Raw genomic sequence first — 24,743 nt, forward strand, 5'->3', positions numbered from 1 at the left:
GATGAGTCATTCAACATTCTTCAGAACTGCTGATGTCACTTAAGAATTAAGATGAATAGTTCTTCTAATGTGTGATAACGTTGATTCTGATGATTTTTCTGGACAACAATCATAATCAACCAAAATAATTAATCTGCACACTTAAGAAACTATTAGAGTACAAAAATTGTTGCATAATAAATATATGTATTGTTATCATCGAAACTTAAAGATTGAGTATAGAACCAAATCTTGTTCTAACATAAAGTACAACTGTGAAGAGCTTTTGAAAGAAGATGTGGTGGTCATGTGGATACTTAGAATATTCAAACGAAATGGGCATATGATGTAATGTGCCACATGATAAAGTGTAGAAGGAATAAATCAACATGGTTACCTCATGGACATTTGATCATCAAAATCATGTTTGATGTTGGTGTTAATTTATAAGGAGAAATATCAAACCTGAATCCCGCTCTGATTTGGAGATATTCTCTGATTCAAATAAATATTTGAGTTATTAATGGAGAATTTAAGCATGAGCCAAAAAAGTTGGAAGACAATGATAAGTAATTCCTTCAAGATCCATCTGCTAAAGAAATGATATCCTCTATCATCTCAAGCTCTCAAGAGGACGCCATAGCTCTTTGAAGATTAACAAGTGAAGTCGGAGCTTAAACAAATTTTGCGGTTAAGAACTGAATGCCTCATATTGATGATAATATAAACATCAAGTATTTTTCTTTTATAAATGTCTTATTTCTTTCTTTTGAGTTTTTTCTCCCTTTTTTATTAAATTTATTGTAATCAAATCTTTTCCTCCTATTTTTTATTACATGTTTATTTGCGCTTAATTTTGTACCGCCTTTATATTTGGGCAACTTTTGTGCACGCATCTCCATAACATAAAAGATTTGGTTGAAGGGTTGTTAGGATTCTAAACAATTCTATGCCAAGGAATCTTAGAATCACGAGGAGAAAAGAAATGATAAGCATCCTTGAAAGACAAGAAACCCCAATTAGAGGGAGACCAAACTCTAAAGTCCTCACCATCATTAACATCGATATAACAAAATGCTAAAATAGTTATGATAGAGAAGGGTAAGCTAGATTGATGTTGCCAAGAATGTGCCAAGAACTATTAACAATGTAATCAACAACCTTAGTGTTAACAAGATCCGTATTCAACGATTTCATTTGCAGAGCTTGAATCAACTGAGGTCCACATCAAGCATCTAACAAAAAGTTTATAAGATTATCATTTACAAGGCAACAAGAAGAGTTCTCCATGATGGTCGGGAAGAAATTATTAGTAGAGCTCCAAATGAAAAAGGAAATGTGATACTTAATCACCCTTCTTTTCCTCAAAACTCTAGCCTTGATAAGATTTGCCCAACTCTCAAAGGAGTGAATATTGTCCTAGTAGAGCTTTAGATTGGTAGCTTGATTGATAACGGAAAGAGGTCGAATACCAAGGCCTCCAACCTCAACAGGTTTACGACATTTTTTCCAAGCAACGATTATCATTTCCCTTTCTCAATATCCCCACTCTAATTGAAATTACGCATCCAAGACTCCAAGATTTCGATTAGACTAACCAGACAGTCATAAATGTGAATTCAATAGATAAACATGTTCTGTATGACAGACTTAACTAGCTTAAATCATCCAACAATATAGAGGAGATAGGCTTTCCAGGCACACATTTTAATCTTGATCTTGTCCATAATGTGTTGAAAGTGCTTAGCCTTTGGTTTACCTATGAATATAGGAGCTCCCAAGTATATGAAAGTAATGGTGCCTGTGGAGAAACCAAGTTGGGCAGCAATTTAAGATTTCCTATTGTCAGACATAACACCAGCATAAACAATTTTGAGGCATTGCAAACCTATCCAAAACAGACTTCATACCTATCCAACATGTTGCCAATAGCTTTAATAGATCTCAAGTCACCCCTGCAAAAGAGCATGATATCATCTACATATAAATGGTGAGAAGGCACTTGAACATTTCTAGTACCTTTCATAGGAAGCACCATAGAATCCTGAACCAGCTTGGACACACCCCTACTCAAGACATCTTCAGCTAAGTAGAAGATAAGGGGTCATAAAGGATCACCTTGTCTCACTCCCCTTTGACATTGAAAAAAACCATGCAACTTTCCATTAATGGACACTGATAAGTAAGTAGACTGGAGAATTTTGAGAATCCACAGGCAGATTTTGTTGTAGAAACCAAATCTATTGAGCACCTTAAGGAGAAACTGCCAATTAATGATATTAAAATCCTTGGCAATATTAATCTTGAGAGAAACATTACCACCATAGCACTTTCTATTTAGAGAATTGATTGCTTCAGAAGTGAGATAGATACAATCCCTAATATTTCTACCCCTAATGAGACCTTTTTGCTCATGAGATATAATAAAGGGCATGATCGAGGCTAGCTTGTCTACTAGGATTTTGTTGATGATTTTAGTCTTGAAATTTGATATAGCAATAGGTATAAATTGATTGATGGAATTGGCATTTTGAATCTTAGGGATCAAAACTATAGAATTAGAGTTATAATAGGGGGAAAATCCAAACTTTAGTGAAAATTAAGTCACAACTCTAATGACATCACGCTTGATGATGTCCCAAAAAGAGTGGAAGAAAGAGCCATCTGGGCCTGGAGCACTATCCATGATGAGTATAATAATAGCTATCCTAAATTCATCAGCAGTAGGAATGATAGTAAGCAAGTGGTTAAAATCTTGATTAACTAAGGTGGTAATGGTTTCATCAATCAGACCATTATCCACCATGTCAGTATTAGAGTTTTAAAGCTTTTTAAAATACCTATTAATGTGCTCAATGATGGATCTTTTCTCAGTGAGGACCTTGTTGATGCTCTGTCTGTCCTGAATTATTGTCTAATGTTTGGCTAAAACATATAATAGCAGCAAATGGTCAAAATGTGAATCTTGCAAGTTTAAAATGAACAAAACAGGTTTAAGCAAGATGTTAGATGGAATGTCATGACATCAACTCATGACATCGCGCCTGCAGAATTGGAAGGAAGATTCAGTTTGTACTTAACAGATACAAAATATTCTATGTGAATATTATGTAATCCTATGTGGCGCATATTTAAAGGTCAAAGAATCAAGTCAGAATATTGAAGAATCAAATTAGAAGATTGAAGATTCAGCAGTTTCTAATTTAGGAAACTCATGATTGAAAGACCTTATTTGTAGCATAATATTTTCTGCATATTTGTAACACCAAAAGTGTTGCGATTTGTAAGCCCAAGTCCAACTGGGATCAGGTTATAAATAGAAACCTTTGTAACCTAATTTGTGTGCTGATAACCAAAGCTAGGAAGATGTAGTCTCTAGGGTTAGCCGTGTATGTGAACCACCCGGTGTGTGGGATGGTCACTGATTTGTGCCTCAAAGCCTGTAGGTGAGAGGTTTAGTTTAATCACTCAGAAGCTGTGAAGCAATGAGTGAAGTTTTTGTTCTTGGAGAAAGCTTGTAAGCAATTTCAAGTTAACGTTGTGTTTATTTGTGTTTAAAGTGTTGGAAATTAGGCTGTCGATGCAGTGGCTGAGTTGTTGACTGCTAGACATCATTGCTATGATTGGGAGTGGAATGGAGATATTCCATATCTAGGGAGAACCTAGGTAGAGATTGCATTGGGTAGGGTTTAAGTGAGAAGTTGTAAACGGGGGAGTTTAGCTTCAAATTAAGACTACTGATAGTGGATTTCCTTCCTGGCTTGGTTGCCCCTAGAGTAGGTTATTTGAACCGAACTGGGTGAACAATTCTTTGTGTTGTTTATGTTTCTGCATTGTTTAATTGTTTGTTCAGTTATGAATGTTATGACTTTGGTTATAACATCAGGTTCAGAAGTGTTAGATGTTCCTATACATAACCATGTAAAAATTATAATCTGGTTATGTATGCTGAACGTGTGTGATCCCAGGTTTCATTGACTCTTTTCTAAAGAGTAATTAAATAATGGGGGATCCTTCTATTCTGCTTGTGTTGCATTAATAACAGATCATATGTCTTGACATCGGGACTGACATCCGAGTCTGTATACCAGAATTTTCAGACCTCATTATTAATTGTGATGAGTAACAGAAAGCGGTTTAGAAGCGGCTTTGATCTTAACATACATGTGAAAGAATATGTTGCTCCTATCACCATTATTAGCCCTATTAACTCTAGCTTTTTCCTTCCCAAAAGATTCTTCAAGGCTTAATGCAAAGGAAAGCTCCTACTGAGCTATTTTCTCCTAGGCTTGAAGAACCTCACCGTGACCATCACAGGAAGACCTACTTTGAATATCATTCAAATATTCCTTTGCAGTGTTAACTCTCTCCTGCATATTACCAAAAGAAGACTTGTTCCATTCTTTTAGATTATTCTTTAGCAAGTTGAGTTTTCTGTCTAGAATGTACATAGGGCAACCTACCACAGGAGTTTCCTAAGTCTTAGCAATGGTATTCTTACAATCCTTGTGCAAAGCTCACATTTCAAAAACTTGAATTGATAATAGTGCTTAACCACCTTATAGTCAAAATTGAACAAGATTGGAAAATGGTCATAACAGGTCTTAACAATGGTGGTGCAAGCTAAGGAAGAGCATAAATCAATCCAAGTTTAATTGACAATGGATCTGTCCAGACATTTTTTGTATGACTTTTGCCTTCTCTACCATTAGACCAAGTAAATTTATGACACTTAGTAGGCAGGTGAATCAAATGATTAAGATTGGTCCAGTTGAAGAAATCTTCCCTAGGAATTCTAGATGGTTGAGATTAGACTCTATATTTCTTAGTTCCCAAAATAGCATTAAAGTCTCCAATGAAACACCAAAGCAAAGCTATGCCCCTTGGTTGCAAATTACTCCAACGCTCCCTTTTGTGAATATAGTTGGTAGAAGCATAAATGGCTGAGATGCCATATTTGATGTTATTATCTTTCATCACAAAAGATACTTGTTGATCATCAATATCAACAAGCTCATGATCCAGATCTTTCTTACAAATGCAACAAAGACTAGGCATAAGGTTATCTCTATGATTCATAGAAAACATTTTCAAATTAAGATTGGAGAACCAATTAGAAGGTAAGTTGTGTATAACATCCAAGGCTGAGCAATTAAAACAAAGTCAGTTTTGTATTTCTTAATGATTCTCTTAAGAGATAATTTGGAAGGGGAATTAGCAAGCCCTAGAATATTCCAAAAGATGCATACTAAAACTAGGTATAGTTTGAATCGAAGCCTTTTTTCTTTTTTAATCTCTTCCTTGAGCTACGAGATGAAAATCTTGGTTAGAATCCTAAATAATTTGTTGGTTGTTCTCCCTTTCAGCTAAATTGTTCCAAGAACATTGTAAGAAGTTCTGCACGTGTTCTTGAGTCTCTTCTACCAATTCTTCAACTTGAGTGGCATCCACAAAATTAGTTTCATAGCTTTCATCAATGTCAAATACCTATATGTCAGGCTCCTTTTGAATGTTTGTACATTTTATAACTCCACTTGTGTCTCCAACCTGTTGAGGTTTAGTTATCTCCTTCCAAATCTCAACTGTACTAGGATTTTCAACATGATCTAAATTGGTCTTATGAGCCAAAGGTTTCTTACTATCATTAACCTTTTTACCAATCATGTTTTCTTTCCTTCTACAATTATCAACAAAATGTCCAATATAGGAGCAAAATTGACAAAAGTCTAGAATTTTTTCATATTCTATATTCACAAAAAAAAGAAGCAAATCCAATCCTTTCAACCAGGATGTTGTAGCTGAGATCCGTAACCAAATCCAAGTCAACCAGAACACGCACGTAGCAGCCAAAAGCCCTTTCAAAGGGTGACTTATTTGTAGCAGAATCTATGCATATAGGTATGCCAATGCTGCTAGCAATGGCGAAGATGATTTTAGGTCGCCAATAGTCTTGAGACAAACCATGGATCCTTATCCGAACCTGAGCAGAGGTTTGTTTCAAGGTTGAAGGCACAAAATCTCTGGTCCAGGGAAAAATTTTCTGGAACCCCGAACCAAGATTCCGGCATTGACAAATCTAACAATATGGACATCTTCTAGATAAGAAAAGAAAAACTCAAAGAAACCCTTTTCCTAAAGAAGTAATGCCCCATTTTCCTTTTGTTTTTCAAAGCTCAACCAACTTTGCACTAAAGGCAACCACAATAAGATGAGTCGTACCTTTAGTCCAAACTATCCTTCCATGGAGGTTATGTTTGCAGGCTTCCACTCTCAACTTGTATTCATCTTCAGGAATCGCAATAGCCAGACGATCCCCTTTGACACAAGGAGTTGAAAGATAACTGAAGGTGTATTGCAAACATTGCTAACAACATCCGCGAAGGATTTCACCGTAGCGTGGGTGGAGCTTTAGGTAAAGTAACAAGAACAATGGGAGAAGATAAAGGAGCAGAGTGTGTAGGTAACGAAAGCAGGAAATAGAAAGGAATCCATTGGAGATCGGAGAAGGAGTAGTCTACAGTGCTAGTGTCACAGGGAAAGCTTTCTTCATCATTTTGAGTCCAAAAAAAAGTTTTCCATTTTATTTTTCTTGTCGGATTATGATGATTTTTGATTTGAATTGGATTTTTTCACGATTTTTCAAAATCTTTATTAAAATTTATATAAATATGAAAAAAAAAGTACTTAAAAACAAATGAAGTTAAAACTAAAAACGGTGATGCAAATTTTGCTGTTTAGTTTTATAAATGTTTCAATTTAGGGCCAGTTTGTTTCAGCTTTAAAAAAATGGATTTTTTCTTTGTATTTTTGAAAATAGATTTTCTAAAACCGTTTTTCAAAATATTACATTTTTTTTTATATTCATTTTTTCTAAAATGAAACACTTAATTTGACATCCTATAACATAAATATACATAATTGAAGACCAAAACTTAGTCAAAATCATAATTTTTTCAAAAAGTTGTATTTCAAAAATGATTTTTATGAAAATCTATTTGAAATAGCTTCAAAATTAAGTGATTTTTTGAAATTTTGATATCTAATTTTTTTTCCATAAATAGATGAAATACCTAAAATCACATTTTAAGAATAACTATTCAAACAAATTTTTCATTTGAAGCTTTTATAAAAAGTTTCTTTGTAAAAAATTTTTTCACAAAATTTGGCAACACTATAAAAATCATTTTAAAAAAAAACCAAAACAAACGAGCCCCTTAAATACAAAACGAAAAAAATTAATAAAAATTATTTCATTAAATCTCAAACGTGGGATAGAATTAACATTTTAATTTTCGAAATCATATTTAGACACTTAGACGTAAATATTAAAATTTGATATGTAGAATGACTTATAAGATCCATCTTAAGGATCATATATTAGAGTAAATTAAGTGTGTTAAAATTTATCAGGTATATGGAGACAATTAATTTTAAAAATAAAAAACTAAAAACCAAAGAAACTAGTTATAAGAGAATAAAAGATTTTCCAAGAGATTCTGACATCTTAAACAAATGAATCTGATTCTTGCTTAAGAATAAAATCTATATGAAAGTGAAGAGTTTCATCACGCGAGCCTTACCATTCTTAACAAAGCTTAACTATTGTTAAACAACCATTGATATATTTTGTATACAATTAACAGAACTTCACTCATCTCTCTCTAAACTCAATGCAAATTGATGGAGAAAGCATTAACCTTGTTAACTTGATAAAGAATACTATCAAATCTCTTGCAAACTTTCAAGTTTGGTGAAGGTCATAAATTTCCCTAAGAATAGAAATAGTAGTTTGCAAGACATGTCATTAAACCTTTCCCTTCAACTCCAACTTTAACATATACACATATATATTCTTATTCTAATATCTCAATATTTCACTCTTCCCTTTTGCATTCTAATATCACAAAATGAGTCTCAAAAGCAATAGCTGCTTTTCTCTTTTGGTTCCTATTGCTGCAATTTTTGCATCTTTGTATCTCATCAATCCAAATTCACAGTTCTTCACAACTTTGTCACCATCATCTATTTACTTTGGAAGAGGCCATCATCATCATCATAGGCCACACAGAAAACACCCTGACACTGAGAATAATGATTCCATTTGTGATGATTTTCCGCCAGGAATTCCACCTCTAAACACCAATACGACTTCTTATCTTTGCGTCGATCGAAAAGGGTGTTGTAATTTCACAACTGTACAACAAGCTGTTAATGCTGTTCCTGATTTCAGCTTCAAAAGAACTATAATATGGATAAACAGTGGCTTCTACTAGTAAGCTTTTTCTAGTATATATATGTTTTGTTTTGGTTTGTTTCATTAATATTTTATCTGCATCATCATCAATCATATTCATGACATTTTTTGTATTTGTCAGTGAGAAAGTCATGGTTCCGAAAACAAAACCAAACATTACATTTCAAGGACAAAGCTACACTTCAACTGCAATTGCATGGAATGATACAGCAAAATCTGCTAATGGCACATTTTACAGTGGTTCTGTACAAGTTTTTGCATCTAACTTCATTGCTAAGAACATAAGCTTCATGGTGATCATCAATAGTTTTCTGTTTGTCATTTTTAGATAAAAACCACGTTACAATATTACACTAACAATAATTTTGTTTGATCCAAAAAGAATTTAGCACCAATTCCAGCTCCTGGGGCTGATGGAGCACAAGCAGTAGCCATGAGGATATCAGGAGATCAAGCTGAATTCAGAGGCTGCGGATTCTTTGGAGCTCAAGACACCCTTCACGACGATAAGGGTCGTCATTACTTCAAAGACTGCTATATACAAGGATCCATTGATTTCATCTTTGGCAATGCAAGGTCACTCTATGAGGTATACACATCCGTCCTATATATTATGCCACTATTATCTCTACAGCATTGACACCTCTGAAAAAAGACTGTCTCTGTGTCTGTATTGCGTCTGGTCTTTGACACTAATGAAAATGATGCTATATTTGGTATATGTACAGAATTGTCAACTAGTTTCGATAGCAAATCCAGTACCTCCAGGACAAAAGAACATAAACGGTGCAGTTACTGCTCATGGTAGAGTTTCAGGAGATGAAAACACAGGATATGTATTTGTGAACAGTACAATAGGAGGAAATGGTAGAATATGGTTAGGTAGGGCATGGAGACCATATTCTCGTGTCATTTTTGCATTGACAGTTATGTCTGATATCATTGCTCCGGAAGGTTGGAATGACTTCAATGACCCTACAAGAGACCAGTAAGTACAGACTATAATAATAAGATATAAATATATTCATTGAAAAACATTAGTTTTGTAATAATGGGAAGATATAATGCAGGACTATATTTTATGGAGAGTACAATTGCTCTGGGCCAGGAGCTATTTTGAATACCAGGGCCCCTTATGTACAGAGACTGAATGATTCACAAGCTTTTCCATTCCTTAATACAAGTTTTATTGATGGTGATCTATGGTTGGAAACTTGAATAAAACTAAGAAGATAATTATTCCTTGATCATTGCTAACTTCTTTTTACATTTCCATTCTTCTAATGTGTAAAAGTTGTATACATTATTAGTTAGAGGAGAAAGAGAACCATAATTTTAAATTGAGTATTGTTTGTGTATATTTTTATTCTAAGAAAAGTCAATCAAATATCAAATACAAACAAATGTTTATTGAGTATTATTGTGGGAGTTCAAACAAATTAATAAATAGATTCACAAAATATATATCTCTAAATTGTGAATTTGAGATTTATGATTGAAATTGCCTGAAAAATATTTAAGGTTCACTTGTTCTCATATAAAAATAATTTGAATTGAAAATATGACTAAATTTAAATAACTTGAATGTAAAAAATTTGAATTAAAAAAAATTAAATTAAAAAAAATTAAATGAATTCGAAATGGCTTGCAAAATAAATTTGTGAATAAGGAATGTAACAGAAAAGTTTTGAATTGAATGATTGACAGAAAGTAAATTGCTTTGAATTTAAATTATAAAAATTACTTTGATGCCTTATTTGGGCACGATGACACGTCGATGGGAGAAATCTTTGGAACGGTTCTAGAATAACTACGTTGTGATGTCTCTCTTTAAGTTTCGAACAGATTATAAATGTTCATAACATGTTCGTAGTTTTCACATTGCATATTCCTTAGTGTGACCCGAAGTAGTTAGAGATTTCATGACATTTTTGGTTTGACAATTATAACTATGACAAAGGTGGATGTTGTTTCCATGTTTAACTTTATAATTACTATTGAAATAGTTAAGATGACGATAAAGTCTGCAAGTTCTCCGTTCAGTCGATAGCAAAGTCTGAATATCACTCTTGAAAATAAAATAACTTATATTTGAAAGTATTTGTAAAAGAAAGTAAATTAAATAATAAATTTAAATACAAAATTAAATTTATAAAAAATGATTTTCTTTAATTTCTAATTAATTTTTTTTAAAAAAATCTCTCATCTCATTTCTTGAAGTTCTCACGCACCATGTGCATTTTCAAAAATATCCTTTTATTTTCGGAGGTATATCTCCGAAAACATATTTTTTTTATTTAATGTTGAATTGTTCTCTAGATGCATTTACAGATTTTTTTTTAATGTTGATTAAGGGTCCGTTTGATACACAAGATATGATAGAGACATGATAGGATATCAAGCAGGATAAAGATAAGATATGATACAGATAAGATAAGACTTACCCTATCATGTGTTTGATTCACACAGGATATTGAATAATATATATATATATATATATATATATATATGACAAAATTACCCTTGCAAGAACATATATTTAATTTGATAAAAAATAAAATTAGTATTTATATTTTTAAAATTTTAATAATTATTTTATTTTTAAAAATTCTAATTTTTTATATTTTATTAAGTTAAAAAATTATCTTTATGACAATCATACATATTTTAAAAAAATTATTTATTAGTATTTTTAATTTAATATCAAATTAATTTTTATTTTTATTTTTTCATATTCAACTTTTTATTTTAAATTATATTTTATAGAGGTAAATTAGTAAATCATTTTCTTATTCTATCTTGTCGAATTCTAACCCAACTCATCTTCACATAACAATTTGAACTATTGAGACATGATATTATAAGTTTCAAGATTAACTTATCATATCCTGTTCTGTCAGCAAAAGAGTGGATTGAGATAGGATATGATACATATATCATATCTTGTTTCTTATCCTGCATATCAAACGGACCCTAAATAATTTCGTAGATACATCTACACAACAATTCAACTTTAAATAAAAAAAAATTATATCCAAAAATATTATGAGATAAATTGAAATATTCTCAAAATTAAAATCATTTATAGGAATACAATAATTTTATCCGGGGCAATTAATGAATTAAAACATCAAAATGAATTCTAAACCTTTAGAATTAATTTTGAAAATTTGCAAAATTGGAATGAAGTAAAAGGGTCAAAAGAAACATTTGTGGATAGTAGGAGAAACACTAACATACGAATGCATCTAAAATCAGATGATCGATCTCTTCTCTTTAATACCACTAAGACAAAATCATTGACTATTCAAAAACAACGAATGAGAAATCGCCACGTCCCCATAGTCCCCATGCGATGAACCCCACCGGAACACACCCCGTCATCCTCTCTCTTTCTCTTCTCCCACCAATACTAGTTTTTTCGATTCCAAAGATCTGCAACACTCTCCTTCTCTCATTTTCACATGTTTCCTTCTCCTTTTTAGCCATGACGGAACCGCCAACCGATTCATGCACTCCTCCATTGGGTCCCACACCTCCCACGGTGATTCATCCCCGACGCGTGCCGTTCGAACACGGTCTATTGCCTATCCCGCGGCTCATCTTTTCCGACCCCACACAAACCCTAATCTCGTTGAAACAGAAGCTTCTAGAATTATCCTCTAACAATAACCGAGTTGACTCGGCTGCGATTTCTGAGTCGTTGCAGATCTCCGTCGAACTAGCTAGGCTTGTTGTTGAGACTCTCGTTTCGATTCTCCCTGCCGAATCTGAATCTGATAGCGTCGATGTTCATGATCTCGTTTTGTTTCTATACATTCAATCCTACAAGAGGCTCCTCCCGCGGACGCATAAGGATTCCGCCGCTGTAGCGGATGTTTGGCCTTCCACTTCCGCTTTTGATGGATACTTGTCCGCTCTCACGCCGCTTCAGGTGAATTCACCGTTTTGTTTCTTCGATCCTCGCAATACACTTTCATGTGATGTTATGAATAATGCATTGCTTAATTCGTGTAATTGGATTGAGATGCTCACAATTTGTTTGGAGTGATTTCTGTTGATTTGATGTTGTGAAAGTGTTGATGTTGGTTTTGAATGGTTTGTAATTGCAGCTTGTGCGGAGCAACAGTAAGCGGTTTACGCCATCGCAAGGTGATGAAGAAGCGCATCAGCTGTCTTATCTGCAAAAGCATTTGGCTAATATTGTGTCTCTACTAGCAGAGCCTGTGGAGGGGGAAAGTGAAGAATCTCTGGTTTGTTTGTTTGTTTACTGCGTGCTTCCCATGAGTTACTGATTTTGGCTGCATTGCTTTATGTTTTTCATATTATCAATACTAATCAATTAGCAATATAAGTAAATAAAAATTGTAACCTAGTAAGTGCATTATATATTTTTAATCTTTGGGGTCCATTTTTGCAATTTATATTCTGTTTTGGTGATATTCCATGCATGCCAGGAAGAGATATTGAAATTTGAATGTCATGCAAATTAGTTTGTTTATCATTGTCGTGTTTTTTTTGTGTACAAGTACAACTAGTTTTTCTAAAGCTTTAGCTCTTGTGCAATGACCTCATTCAGATTTTATTGCTTACTAATATGAATTGGGGATTGGGCATATTTCCCTATTTTGTGCTTATTGCAAGTTATTATGTCCAAACTTGATGCTTTGTGAATACATTGAACTATGAAGGCATCAGTTGCTATAAATTATGGACTAGATGGGTATCGTTTTGTGTCCCATTTCCTGTATGATTTCATCTTTGTATTCCGGAATTATGACTTTTCTCCTCTCTTAGTTAGTGAGTCCTGCTCCCTAGCATAATATCATGTAATTTGTCTGAGAAACGAAAAATATTTGGAACCTTTAGAAAGGTTTTGTGCTGTTTTTTCTTGAATATTGTTTCAGCAATATATTTATTGTTTCAGTCTTGAAACATTTATATGTTTTTGTTTTAGTTCTTAGTCTTACACTCTTACTATTGTTTTGCTTATTTGATAGGTTTTAACCATGGAAAGATTTGAGCACCTTGGTTTTCTATTTCATTATGGTGATAAAGGACTTGAAGGGAATTCATTGAGTCAATCTTCTCCTTTTTTCGCAAACTCGGATCCTAACATGCCTGCTGTTCCCGCTCCCGCTTCCCAAGTTCATGATTGGCTTCTGCAAAATATAGCTTCTGCTTTGGAACGTATTGCTGAACGGACTTCTTCAAAAGAAAATGGTCCAGCTAGTGCCTCTGATCCGGATGTTGCTATGACTGATGCATCTACTGCCTCAGTTAAGGTCTCAACAAGTGCTAGGGGAGCAAGTTTCATCGAAGGGATTTCTAAATCATCATATGCAAAGCATGCATCTGACATTAAAGGGTCCTCTGTTAAGGTATGTTTCTTATATTTGTCTGTTTTTCTAGTAGATTATTGCTAAAATTTTACATTATCAATATATCGCGGAAGCAACAGATACGAAGTGGGCTCTTTACTCTTGATATTATTTTTCTTTAAGGCCACTAGTAGATGCTGTTATATTACATGTAGGCATCTGCTTGTAATTGTAAATGAGTAGCTATTAAGTTTGGATGCTTGCTTTTGGATATTGTCAAATGCAGTTTTCTTTTGAGACTTTTGAAGTTTGAATTTGTTAGAGTTTGCATGCTTTATTTCCGAACAAGTTACATGTTGATTTAGGTCCATGATGCAAAAATTATTCAGACCGCCCAATGTATGACCAGTCTGTATGGAACATAAATTTCTCTGGTATCCTGCATAAAAACATGACATTGGATAGAACATTATGGCAGAATTTGATCCATATAGCTGACCCCACTTAGTGTGATAAGACTTGGTTGTTGTTGTATCCTGCACAGATCTAGTTGTCATTATGCATTAAAGACTTTTGCACTGTGTTCTGGTTGGTTCATGGGATTTGCAGAAGAAACCTACAGTAGACCCAAGTGGATTTGCAGAAGAAACCTACAATTAACGTCTGTATTCTGTCACCAACATTCGAAATGAAAATCAATATAACTTAACTACTTATACAAGTTTAAAAGGTATTCATGAACAAGAAGTGATTTAAAAGAAAATAGACTCTCTAGAAGACAGAGTGTCTATTATGTAGGGTGCTGGTTAGTCTTCGCACTTTGTAGTAGATTCACAAATGTTGAAAAACAGGGTTGAGAACCTAGAAACAAAGGAGAGAAAGGGTATAGAACCTGAATGTGACAGTCACCGATGCCAACACAGCCACTGTCGCTAGAAAAGGCCTCTGCCGTTGCCAAAAGCAAAAGTCACCGTGCGAATTTTGGACTTCACAGTCGGAGAAATGCAGAGCAAAACAAAGCGTCACTTATTTTTCTCTATTTTTTTTCATGACTGAGTGGGAAGAGATGTTGAGCAACTTAGTCTTAAATTGGGAAATAACAAGACATCCCTTAAATTTTTTGAAATAAGATGTATCAGAGGGTAAAAAAGAGCATTACAGACTGTAACTATTTAATGGCCTAAATGCTGTTTCTCAGTGATTTGCGACAGCCACTGCATATTTCTGATAGCCACTGCATATTTAATGGCCATTCCACTCCGCCGTAGCATCACTACGACTCTACACAAGATAGGCCTCTATAACCCATCAGTCTGTATTGTGGTAGTTTGTTTATTCATGATAAAATAGTTAATGAGCATCCCTACTAACAGCTTTAGTTCCTTGAAAAGAGATGCCACAAGCTAGATAATATTTGAAGTTTTGTTTGAGTATCTAAGCACAATTTGCACCGTATTTTATGCATTTTCTTGGATTTATTGTCAATATAGATTTGCTAATAAAAATGGTATTTGGTCACTGCAGGTTCTAAATTGCCATGAATCTGCCATTTACATCTTAGCTCCTTTGAGATACGCCACCATCTATGGATGTTCAGATGCGACAATAGTTATTGGAGCAGTTGGAAAGGTAACAGCTAGCAGTAACTGTGTCTTGTTTTCAAAAGCAACATAATGAGTCTATACGTACATATACAGACAACAATATGGAATTTGTATATTATTATTATATTTAAGGGTAAAATAAAATGCAAAATTATTAATATCAGAATTTAGAATGAGTAAAATAAAATTCAATTGTTATATTTAAGGGTAAAATAATATACAGGGAAGATGATGCTGTTAGAATATGTAAAATAATATACAGGGAACATGATGCTGTTAGAATATAGGAACAGTTGGGAGCTAGGGGGAATAATTTGTATAAGCAGAATAAGTATTAATGGAGAGAGGCATTCTGTACGTTTGATATTGCGAGTGAGGGGGAAACTCTTGGGGAAATTCCAATCCTTTGTCTTGTTCAATTTTGACAATACACTACTATTATTTTGATTCTGATAGAACTGGTCCAAGCCAGGGAAATTGTGGGACAATTTTCTGTATATTAATTTAACAACTACTCTGGAAGAGGGTTACAATTCTCAATTACAACTTCTAGAAAACTGACACAAATTACACACAAACCAAAGACAGGGACCAGTTTGGTTCCTCCCAACAATTCGAGAGTCTTGGATCTCTCCCTTCCCAAAGGTTCAAAAGTTGGGTCTCTCCTAATAACCTCTCAATAACTTCCTAATAATCCTATTCTTTCTGGCCCTTTTTCTATTTATACTGAACATAAACCCAATAATAAAGCATAATTGACACAATTAATTAACATTACTAGTAATATATTAACTACCACTAACAAAATAAACCATAAATGCTACAAAACGGACGAAGACAGTTTTAATGTGATGTTCAGACAAATTCTCCCTATTTTAATTCAATTCCTTAGTTCTTTACAAGTGCTTGAATTAGATATGATAATTGTTCAGTGAGCTTCAAGTGAAAGAGAGAAGGTCGGTTTCACTTTCGGGGTGGGAAGAAGTAGGACCCTCAAAGTTCCTGCTGTGGCCTTTTTTCCCCTTGCTGTATTTCCCTTTTCTTGAATCTGTAATGTTTTCCCTTTATGTGAATCTGTAAAATGTCACTCAAACTGACTGACTATGCCAATATCTGGCTGATGTCAGTGAGCTTATGTGCAGACAGTTTATAAATGATATGAAATTACTTAACATTCTATTTAAAAAGATATGGTATTACTTACTCATCATATTAAAGACCATTGTGTTTATTATGCATATGGTGTTCGCTATGTTGGGTAAGATTTGGTAACTAGGAGCCATTTTACTGATCTTATGCCTACCACAGCTGTCAGAATAGTCGGTACTGCTTATATGGAACGAAAGAAGTTGACTCCACTTTTTCTTTGACAGGCTGTGAGAGTAGAACACTGTGAACGAGTTCATGTGATTGTTGCAGCAAAACGAATTTGTATTGCTAACTGCCGTGAATGTGTTTTCTTTTTGGGAGTGAACCAGCAACCCCTTATTGTCGGTGATAACCATAAGTTGCAGGTTAGCTTCTTTATTTACCGCTGCTTGATATATGTATGAAGTTTCTAGCCAGTTATGAAATTGTAACCATGCAGTTTCTGAATTATGTTACTATGTTAGGGCTCATATCATATGATGATCATAATTAAAATATGACATGATTATTTGCGACATATGGCCTATTTGATATAACTTAGCACTGCGGAAGTGTTTAATATTGCAACTTTCTTGGTTATAGAGATTATAATTTATAGCGTTTTGACTGTTTCAGAAATTTAACCTTTTTCGCGTCACTGTTGACATTATGCCGAGTATGTGTCAGATGTCACAAGTTCAATGATTACAATACCGTAATATCTTCATCATTTGGATGTGATCTTCTTTTACTACTAATTTCTTAGTTACGGCAAAAAATGTTGGGCAAGTATTTTGTGAAATCACTAGTACAATCATATCACATGACATTAACGCATGAAATAAATAATTGAATTGCAAGTCAGTGTCCATAGTACGAAGTTACGGGGTTTAAGTATCTTGGGTCCTTAGTACAAAACGACTGAGAAATAGTGGGAGAGGGAGATGTACACCATCGAATTCAAGCTGGATAGTTGAAATGGAAGAGAAGCTTAGCTGCTTTATGCAATACGAAAGTACCCGCTTAAACTGAAGGGAAAACTATATAGGACAGCTGTAAAACCAACAATGTTGTAGTACAGTTGTACGAGATAGGTTGTTAGGGTGCTGGCATGTAAAGAGCCAACACGAAAATAAATGAAACATAACAGAGATGAGGGTGTTGCGTTGGATATGTCATTGTACTAGACAAAATACAATTGGAAATGAAATAACAACATGAGAGAGTTGGGATGACACTTAAAATAGAATAGATGATGGAAACTAGACTTCGGTGATTTGGGCATGTAGAAAAAAGATGTGGATTTTGGTAGTAAGGAGAGAAGATCAAATGGAGGCTAGTCAAACCACTAGAGATAGAGGAAGATCTAGAAAACTATAAACTAAAATTTTGAGATTAATGAGCTGGGCCGAAGTATGATATTTGATAGAACATTATGCTGTCGTTTTGACGCATGTAGCCGATCCCACTTAGTGGGATAAGGCTAGGTGGTTGTTGTATGTTGCTGTACTCTGATCTTGTTTGTGGATTGTACTCGTAGACATACGATATGTATCTGGGCTTCTAGTGTTTTGTTTATAGTACTAGCTTCTAATAATATATGTATATGTTTCTGTAAATCATTACTCTTCTCAGATGTATTCACTGGAGAAAATTTCCCCTTTTAAAATTTACAGGTTGCTCCCTATAATACCTTTTACTCCCAGTTGGAGGAACATATGAATGAAGTTGGAGTTCTTCCCACAGTGAATCGTTGGGATGAACCTATAGCATTGGGCATGGTTGATCCCCATGATTCACTATCTCATCCAGCAGGTGTCTCTGATGTTCAAGCTGAGTCTGCTTCTAGGGTGGATCCTGACCAGTTCACTAATTTTGTGGTATGAATGTCATTCTTTTATACTGATTTATTGGGCAAGTGAAGACTTTTTTTAGATAGCACATTTAATGAATTTTAGTATATTCACTATAGGCATGAAGAATGTTGAGTTCCATATTTCTTTCTTTTGTATTAGTCACATTCTCTTCTTTTGTCCTCATCTTTGTGCAGATTCCAAACTGGCTTGGAGAGTCCATTGGCTCTACGAAAGACAATCCGTTCACACTACCCGAGGCATATATGGCATCTCAAGAAAGAAATGTATGCTACAGTTTCAATTGATAAATACACTGGCAATTGGATTTCCAAACTTTTTGGATTTATGCTTTATTTTGAATGAAATTGTTTCTCTGCAGTTAAACAATTTAAGGGAGATAAGGCAACTGTTACGAGATGCATCTTTAGAAGAAAGTCGTAAACGGGAACTGTCATCAGCACTTCATGTGTATTTCAAGGACTGGCTATATGGTAGCACTTTTTTTTTTCCTCTCGTTCTTAACTGTGTTTAATTCTAACTCCTTTCACATCTATAAGGAATACTCTATCTTCGCATTTTAGCCTTTTTTTTTTGTATGTCCTTGAAATTTGGACTTGTTCTGGAACAACCTTTCTGTTTCTCTTTGGTGCCTGTTATGTGGAGTCTCCTACAATGTATCGTGGTACCCGTTTCTCTAGTAAATGTTTTATGAAGCCTCTGACTGAGATCAACTATTGAATTCTATGTTGAGTTTCATTCAACAGGGGTACCATGCAGTAATCTCTTATTTATTTATTTATTAATATTGCATTCACCTGTGGGATGGAATTGTTTAACGTCTCAGATAACTCATGATCTCTTTGAAGTCTTAATCAACCAACCCTTTTTATTTTCCGTCTTTTATGATATCATTTATTTATTTAATGGTCTCTGTTTCATCATTATCCAGTAGCTAGCTGTGCAGATTGATCATAGAGTCACCTTGCTATGTTCCCTTAATCAAGCATATGTTCTCCATGTTTGAGTCATAGAATACCATAAATTTCAGATATTTTATATTTTACACTGATATTTTTTCTCAATGCTAACTCACGATGCTAAGAATTTGTTTTCTGTTGTGGCAGCCTCTGGGAATATTCGTCAGCTTTACTATTTACAAGGAGATTGATCTTTAAATGAGACGCATTTGGCACACAGTTAAAGATGGTACAGGACCAATGTTTCTGATTTCCTTTTTGAATCTCTTTATTTTCTCTTGCCAATTCTATTGGCTCCCTAGGTAGCCGAGATCAGATGACGTAAATTAGAATGCCCACCTATTTATGCCTTGAGATCACCGGTGCACAGAATGGAAAATACAGTTGCTAATCTGATTGTAATATTTTTTTTATGTTGTGAAAATAATTTATTGTAATATTTTGTTAGCCTAAATTAACGGCCTTTTGTGAAAATTTCCACATGCCAAAATCTAGTAGTGTAGTATTAAATGTCTTCCAACTTGAGTTTCTTCATTCAATTGAACCTTTCCGGAATTTCTGTTTCGTGTATAAATCCACTGTGTCTGATCATTAACATGGTTTTTTTTCTCACAAGAAGTGAGTATTGGTTGGGGATATATATAGCTTTAGGACAATTCATTGCCAATTTTTTCTGTATTTTTCTTCTCTAATTACTAAAGTCCTCGTCTTTCCTTTATGTTTTTATGTTGAGGTGGAGACTGAGGCAAATAGTGGTAAGAATTGTGTAATAGTGAGATCGGACCGACATCATGTTTGTTTGAGCTTTTTGTGATAAGTTGTTCACGTAATTGACGGATAATTCTGTGTTTGGCTTGAGTGAGTCACTAGTCAAACCCAATATATATACTATGGAAAATGCTTAATCTTACTAAATATATTGGCAAGAAAGTGAAGAATGCTCATGTGTAAGCAAAATAGATGAATATTCTCTCTTATTTTTCTTTCTTCCTATATTTTCTCTAAATAAATTATCATAAAAAACAGTTATAATACCACCACCCCATGATCCAGTATAAATAGGAGTTGTATTATTGACCCACCAATTAAGCATTCTTGCATTTCTTGAAATTGAACTTTCGTACTATTTAACATTACTCATATACTATATGACCGCAAATTGACTTGCTATATTAAGGGTGTGTTTGGATTGGCGGTGGACAGAATTGATTCTAGTAGAATTGAGTTTGGTAGAATTGATTCTAGCAGAATTGAGTTTAACAGAATTGATTTATGTTTGGATACATTTTTGTAAAAGTGAGTTGAATAATAAATTACAGTGTAAAAATCATCCAGAATCAATTCTGGAGGTAGAAGCTACAAATTCTAGCTTCAAGTAAAATCAATTCTGGAGACAGAATCAATTATACTTTTGTCAAACCAAACATCTTAAAATCACCCAGAATTGATTCTACACCTCTAGAATTGCTTTTGGCCTTTTCAAAAGCCAAACCAAACATGCACTAAAACTCTTTTGCAAGCAGTAGCTGATGCCTTATGACTTAATAAATAATAAATATTGTATGACAACAGTTATTATCCCGTGTTTATAATTTATTTTTAAGTAGTTTATAATTTTTCTTATAACTTTATTCAAGTAGTTTATAGTTTATTATTTTTTTTCTTTGAATTTGACCACTGTTATTTGAAAAAGTTACTTTAACAAGTTTTCCTAAACACTAAATCTGTTTAATTGGTTTATTTGTTGCAGCTAACTCATTAGTCATCCATAAATTTTTAATTAGAAAAACTTAACCTGACACTTGATCGCAAATTTAATAACATGGGACATGGCATAGTTTTAGTCCTACTATAGTAGATTCATCCAGACATTACTGACATCTTAAACAGTGGAAATAAATCCAGACATTACTTTAATTAATTTTTTTTTTTGAAAATCTGCTTTGCTCAATGGAAATTAATAACATGGGACATGGCATACCATATTGTCCTAGCAACCAACCTACTATGTAGTTACTGACATCTTAAACAGTGGAAATAAATCCAGACATTGCTTTAATTAATATATATTTTTTGAAAATCTGCTTTGCTCAATGGAAATTAAATTACTATCGCAGTGAAACAATCGAGTTTTGATCATTATCCCTTCCATCACCTCATTTACATCACATGTTTTATCTTGCTCAGTTCTAATCTCACATTTCTAAATTATGCAACATGCATTATGTGAGGGGAAACCAAACTAATCAATACAATTTTGAGTCTTAGCCTCCAGGAACCAGTTGGATCAGCTTCTCTGCTTGATCAGGAAAGAAGGTGATGAATAAATATGCACCTGAAAATTTCATAAAACAAAGAATGATCAATACATGCATCAATAAATTGCTACAAAAAGTTATTGAAATACTCACAAATAAGAACAGTTCCCAACACAGCTGAAATTTTTCCTTGGATTTGCACCAAGCCAGCTTTGCCAGCATTCTGCAACTCGGTCGAACCAACCGATTCAAATGTCCCTGCAGAATGGATACATTTTAATTCTTATTCTTAAAGATAACATCAAATTAAGAATAGAATAAAATCAACGATTATTTAAACCTGGTTTCACAGTTTGAAGTCCAGATGATATGCATGCTATATTTTGGTAACCAGCTTCCTCTAACTTATTTGCTGCTGCAGCAGACCTTCACAAAGAAAAAAAAAATTCAATCTACAATTCTTCTATTAGGGTATAATGAATCTCAAGGCAAGTACAATACTAATTCAAGTTATGCATATTCTTATGACTTTTACCCTTCTTGTGCAAACTCTAAATATTTGGTCATATTTCATAGCAGACCTTAAAGTTCAACAAGTGTTTATATATAGATATACTTAAAGATCATTATAAAAATTATAAAGCATAACCAAACTAAATAGGGTAATTAGCAATCTAATAGGGTGAGAAATCATAAACTAACCTCAACCCTTCCTGACATACAACCAATAGTTTACTTTCAGGCGATATCTGACTTTTCACCGATTTTACAAAATCAGGATTTGGTCTAGTGAATGGTATCCCAAAGAACAACCCAGAAAAATTATTATGGACAGTCCTTAACAAGAATGTACCTAAAGAAAATAAACACAATGAAGTATTAAAAAAACAAGAGAAACAATGTTTTATAGTCCTTGAAATTGTAGAAAAATTCATACCAGGATCATTGTCTGTATTTTCAACAAAAAGAGGGACATGATAACATGTTTTAAGATGAGCTCTCTCAAACTGTGTTTTGTCCCTAACATCAAGAACATTAAACCCCTTTACTGCTACAAGCTCCTTAGCTTTATCAGCTGTTACAAATTCCACTTCTGCTTTTATTGTAAAGTTTCTTCTCATTTGACATTGAGCTAGTTTTTTCCCTGCTAGGGTTCTTGTATTGTGAGTTTTTAATACCAAACAACATTTCCCTAAATTGCTGAAAACACAACCTTAATCACTCACAATCACATTCAAAACAACATTAACAACATAAATTTTAATGTTAATATTCTATCAAACGAATATGTTATGGAAAAATAAAAGTTGAGAAGAGGAGTTACCAGGAGGTGTAGAAAGCAGTTCCTGCCATTGTTAGAATGTGTATTTGTCATTCTTATCTCTTCTATGAATTAGGCTTTCAAAACTTCACATAGTTTAGCCAAGAGTTTCATTTAGTGGGCCATGAAATTTGAGATCAGCAATGGATTTATGCCACGTGGCAATACGAAGGGGATATATTAGCTCTTAGATAACATAACCGCTTCATGGATAAATTGTTCGGTGTTGCCGCTCTATGTTAGTGCATCTTTTGATACCCCACCTTGCAATCTATATGAACGTTTCACATAATTTTTTTATACAAAATATAAATAAAAGAAAGAAAAAAAAAATACTTTTGTAAATATATAAATAAGGGTCATGCTAAGGGCACATGTTAAGAGTTAAATGTAGAATTTTTTTCTAAAAAATTGTGCATTATTTTCATAAAAAATTTATAATTAATATGTTGATTACGTTTTCCAATACAAATTTACTATATTTAAGTTTCATAACATGTGCCTTTGGGGCACATGTTAGCTTTATCCTATAAATAAAAGAGAGAAAAACGGTTCCGTTGCAAAATTAGAATTAATTGGTGAATCGGTGCTTGTCATGAACAACGGTGGGTCAGAGCTTCTAGTGCGGTGAAAGAGAGGCTGACCTACAAGGTTAGCACTCTGATGCTCAAATCAGTATGTGAAAGAGAAAAGTGAATGAAAATTGAATTTGAAACTGTATATCTGAAACTGACAAGCTTTCTTTTCATATAATGGAGAGGTTATAACAACCCGCTATTTGTTAGGCGTGTAATACAGAGAGCAGTTGGATTGCCATATTCCTCCGTAGGATAATTCTCCTAAGTTACGGACGTTCTAGAAGAATTGTAACTCCTTCTGAGTGGTCGGCCGATGACTATTACAGTCGGTCTAAAACATTTGCCCCACAAGCCCTTGTTTCTGTATGGCATTGCAAGGGTTTGTTGTATCTTCCTCGTGCGTCGACTATTCTTTTCGGACGCTCTGGAGGTCAAGAGAAGACGTTACCACTTTTTGGGAATTCACTCCTTTAATTCCATTTGCTTAAAAAAGTCTTTTTAGAAATACCCTCGTAATGACTCTTGGGAACTGGAACATTTTAGTGTTGCATGCAAGTGAATTGAAGCGTTGACAGGGTCTATCATGCTATCACATGATTTTCGAAGAGTCAATTTCTCATTTCTTTGAGGTGTCTCTCATGTTTTGTTGTTATTTTCTTTCCTTTGATATTCCCTTTTCTCGTACTTGGAGAAAATCGTATCCATATTGAGTCAAGAGTTAAAAGAAGATGTTCGCGCTTCATGGGCACATTTTGGTTACTCTTCGATCATTTCTATCTTTGCTTAAGAGGGTAGTCTTGATATAGTTGACGTAGCCTATTTGTTAAATACATATCCTACAAAAAAGCTTGAGAAGATAACACCCGAAAAGGTATGGCCTGGATTCAGGGAAGGATGATGATTTGAGTAGTCAAGTCTAGGAAGGACCTTAACATGTGCTTCAGGGAATTGCACTCTCTATATCTAATTGCTGAAAACTCGATCTAGCTTTTCATAGACTCACATTCTCCAATGGAAAATTGGTCCTCGCCAAGTGTACTTGTACCTTGCTGAGTCAATGTCCATAATAACGCAAGCATTCACTCTCTCTTGAAACAAGTCACATCTCCTACTAAAGGCTGGCACCCCCCTTATTTTTTCCTCTATCTTCAAAATACCATTGAGATCTTCCCTTATCATCCAAACTTTGTCTGTAGTATTCACTAATTCTTTAATTTCTTTCCATAAATCCTTTTTTGTTTTCCATCCTGTTCCGAACCAGCACCAAATATGGATGTAGTCACAGAAGCTACGGTGATGGAGAGCTTTCGATGTGATGGAGCAAGGGGTGTATCTCCAAGATTAGCACTACAATGCTTAAGTTAGTATATGAGTGAGTGAGAGAGTTTATTCAAATTGTGTTCAGAAATTATTACCTGAAATGGTGCCATCCGCATATATAAAGGAGTTGAATAACTAACTCGCTAA

The 24,743-nt window shown here is 34.0% G+C and overlaps 3 protein-coding genes across 3 annotated transcripts; 2 read left to right on the forward strand and 1 right to left on the reverse strand.

Annotated features, from left to right (window-relative positions):
* The first annotated feature begins 7,877 nt into the window (after nt 1-7,877).
* Nucleotides 7,878-9,662, forward strand: LOC131612681 (probable pectinesterase 8). The gene is made up of 5 exons (XM_058884445.1): nt 7,878-8,251; nt 8,355-8,526; nt 8,616-8,822; nt 8,962-9,221; nt 9,304-9,662. The coding sequence occupies exons 1-5, from the start codon at nt 7,887-7,889 to the stop codon at nt 9,449-9,451; spliced, it is 1,152 nt and encodes a 383-aa protein (XP_058740428.1). The 5' UTR covers nt 7,878-7,886; the 3' UTR covers nt 9,452-9,662.
* A 1,899-nt stretch (nt 9,663-11,561) lies between these two features.
* Nucleotides 11,562-19,639, forward strand: LOC131610399 (uncharacterized). Its single transcript, XM_058882346.1, has 9 exons — nt 11,562-12,167; nt 12,346-12,486; nt 13,234-13,614; nt 15,079-15,183; nt 16,532-16,672; nt 17,963-18,166; nt 18,337-18,426; nt 18,522-18,633; nt 19,267-19,639. Exons 1-9 carry the CDS (start codon nt 11,589-11,591, stop codon nt 19,308-19,310), a joined length of 1,797 nt encoding a protein of 598 aa, XP_058738329.1. The 5' UTR covers nt 11,562-11,588; the 3' UTR covers nt 19,311-19,639.
* A 1,565-nt stretch (nt 19,640-21,204) lies between these two features.
* On the reverse strand, nt 21,205-22,858 carry LOC131610400 (rhodanese-like domain-containing protein 9, chloroplastic). Its single transcript, XM_058882347.1, has 6 exons — nt 22,702-22,858; nt 22,315-22,577; nt 22,080-22,230; nt 21,718-21,803; nt 21,531-21,635; nt 21,205-21,454 (listed from the first exon to the last, which is right to left on the reverse strand). The coding sequence occupies exons 1-6, from the start codon at nt 22,728-22,730 to the stop codon at nt 21,384-21,386; spliced, it is 705 nt and encodes a 234-aa protein (XP_058738330.1). The 5' UTR covers nt 22,731-22,858; the 3' UTR covers nt 21,205-21,383.
* Between the last annotated feature and the right edge of the window lie 1,885 nt (nt 22,859-24,743).

This window comes from Vicia villosa, linkage group LG6 (assembly GCF_029867415.1).
Source record: "Vicia villosa cultivar HV-30 ecotype Madison, WI linkage group LG6, Vvil1.0, whole genome shotgun sequence".
Lineage (NCBI taxonomy): Eukaryota > Viridiplantae > Streptophyta > Magnoliopsida > Fabales > Fabaceae > Vicia > Vicia villosa.

Bases quoted from the DNA above. Each gene is read 5' to 3' on its own strand.
- LOC131612681 (XM_058884445.1), top strand. From the start codon at position 7,887: ATGAGTCTCAAAAGCAATAGCTGCTTTTCTCTTTTGGTTCCTATTGCT. The intron at 8,823-8,961 runs GTATACACATCC...GTATATGTACAG, and splicing joins ATGCAAGGTCACTCTATGAG to AATTGTCAACTAGTTTCGAT. The intron at 9,222-9,303 runs GTAAGTACAGAC...GATATAATGCAG, and splicing joins AATGACCCTACAAGAGACCA to GACTATATTTTATGGAGAGT.
- LOC131610399 (XM_058882346.1), top strand. From the start codon at position 11,589: ATGAACCCCACCGGAACACACCCCGTCATCCTCTCTCTTTCTCTTCTC. The intron at 16,673-17,962 runs GTTAGCTTCTTT...TAAAATTTACAG, and splicing joins GTGATAACCATAAGTTGCAG to GTTGCTCCCTATAATACCTT. The intron at 18,634-19,266 runs GTAGCACTTTTT...CTGTTGTGGCAG, and splicing joins TTTCAAGGACTGGCTATATG to CCTCTGGGAATATTCGTCAG.
- LOC131610400 (XM_058882347.1), bottom strand. From the start codon at position 22,730: ATGGCAGGAACTGCTTTCTACACCTCCTG. The intron at 22,231-22,314 runs GTATGAATTTTT...TATTTTCTTTAG, and splicing joins AAATACAGACAATGATCCTG to GTACATTCTTGTTAAGGACT. The intron at 21,636-21,717 runs GTTTAAATAATC...TCCATTCTGCAG, and splicing joins ACTTCAAACTGTGAAACCAG to GGACATTTGAATCGGTTGGT.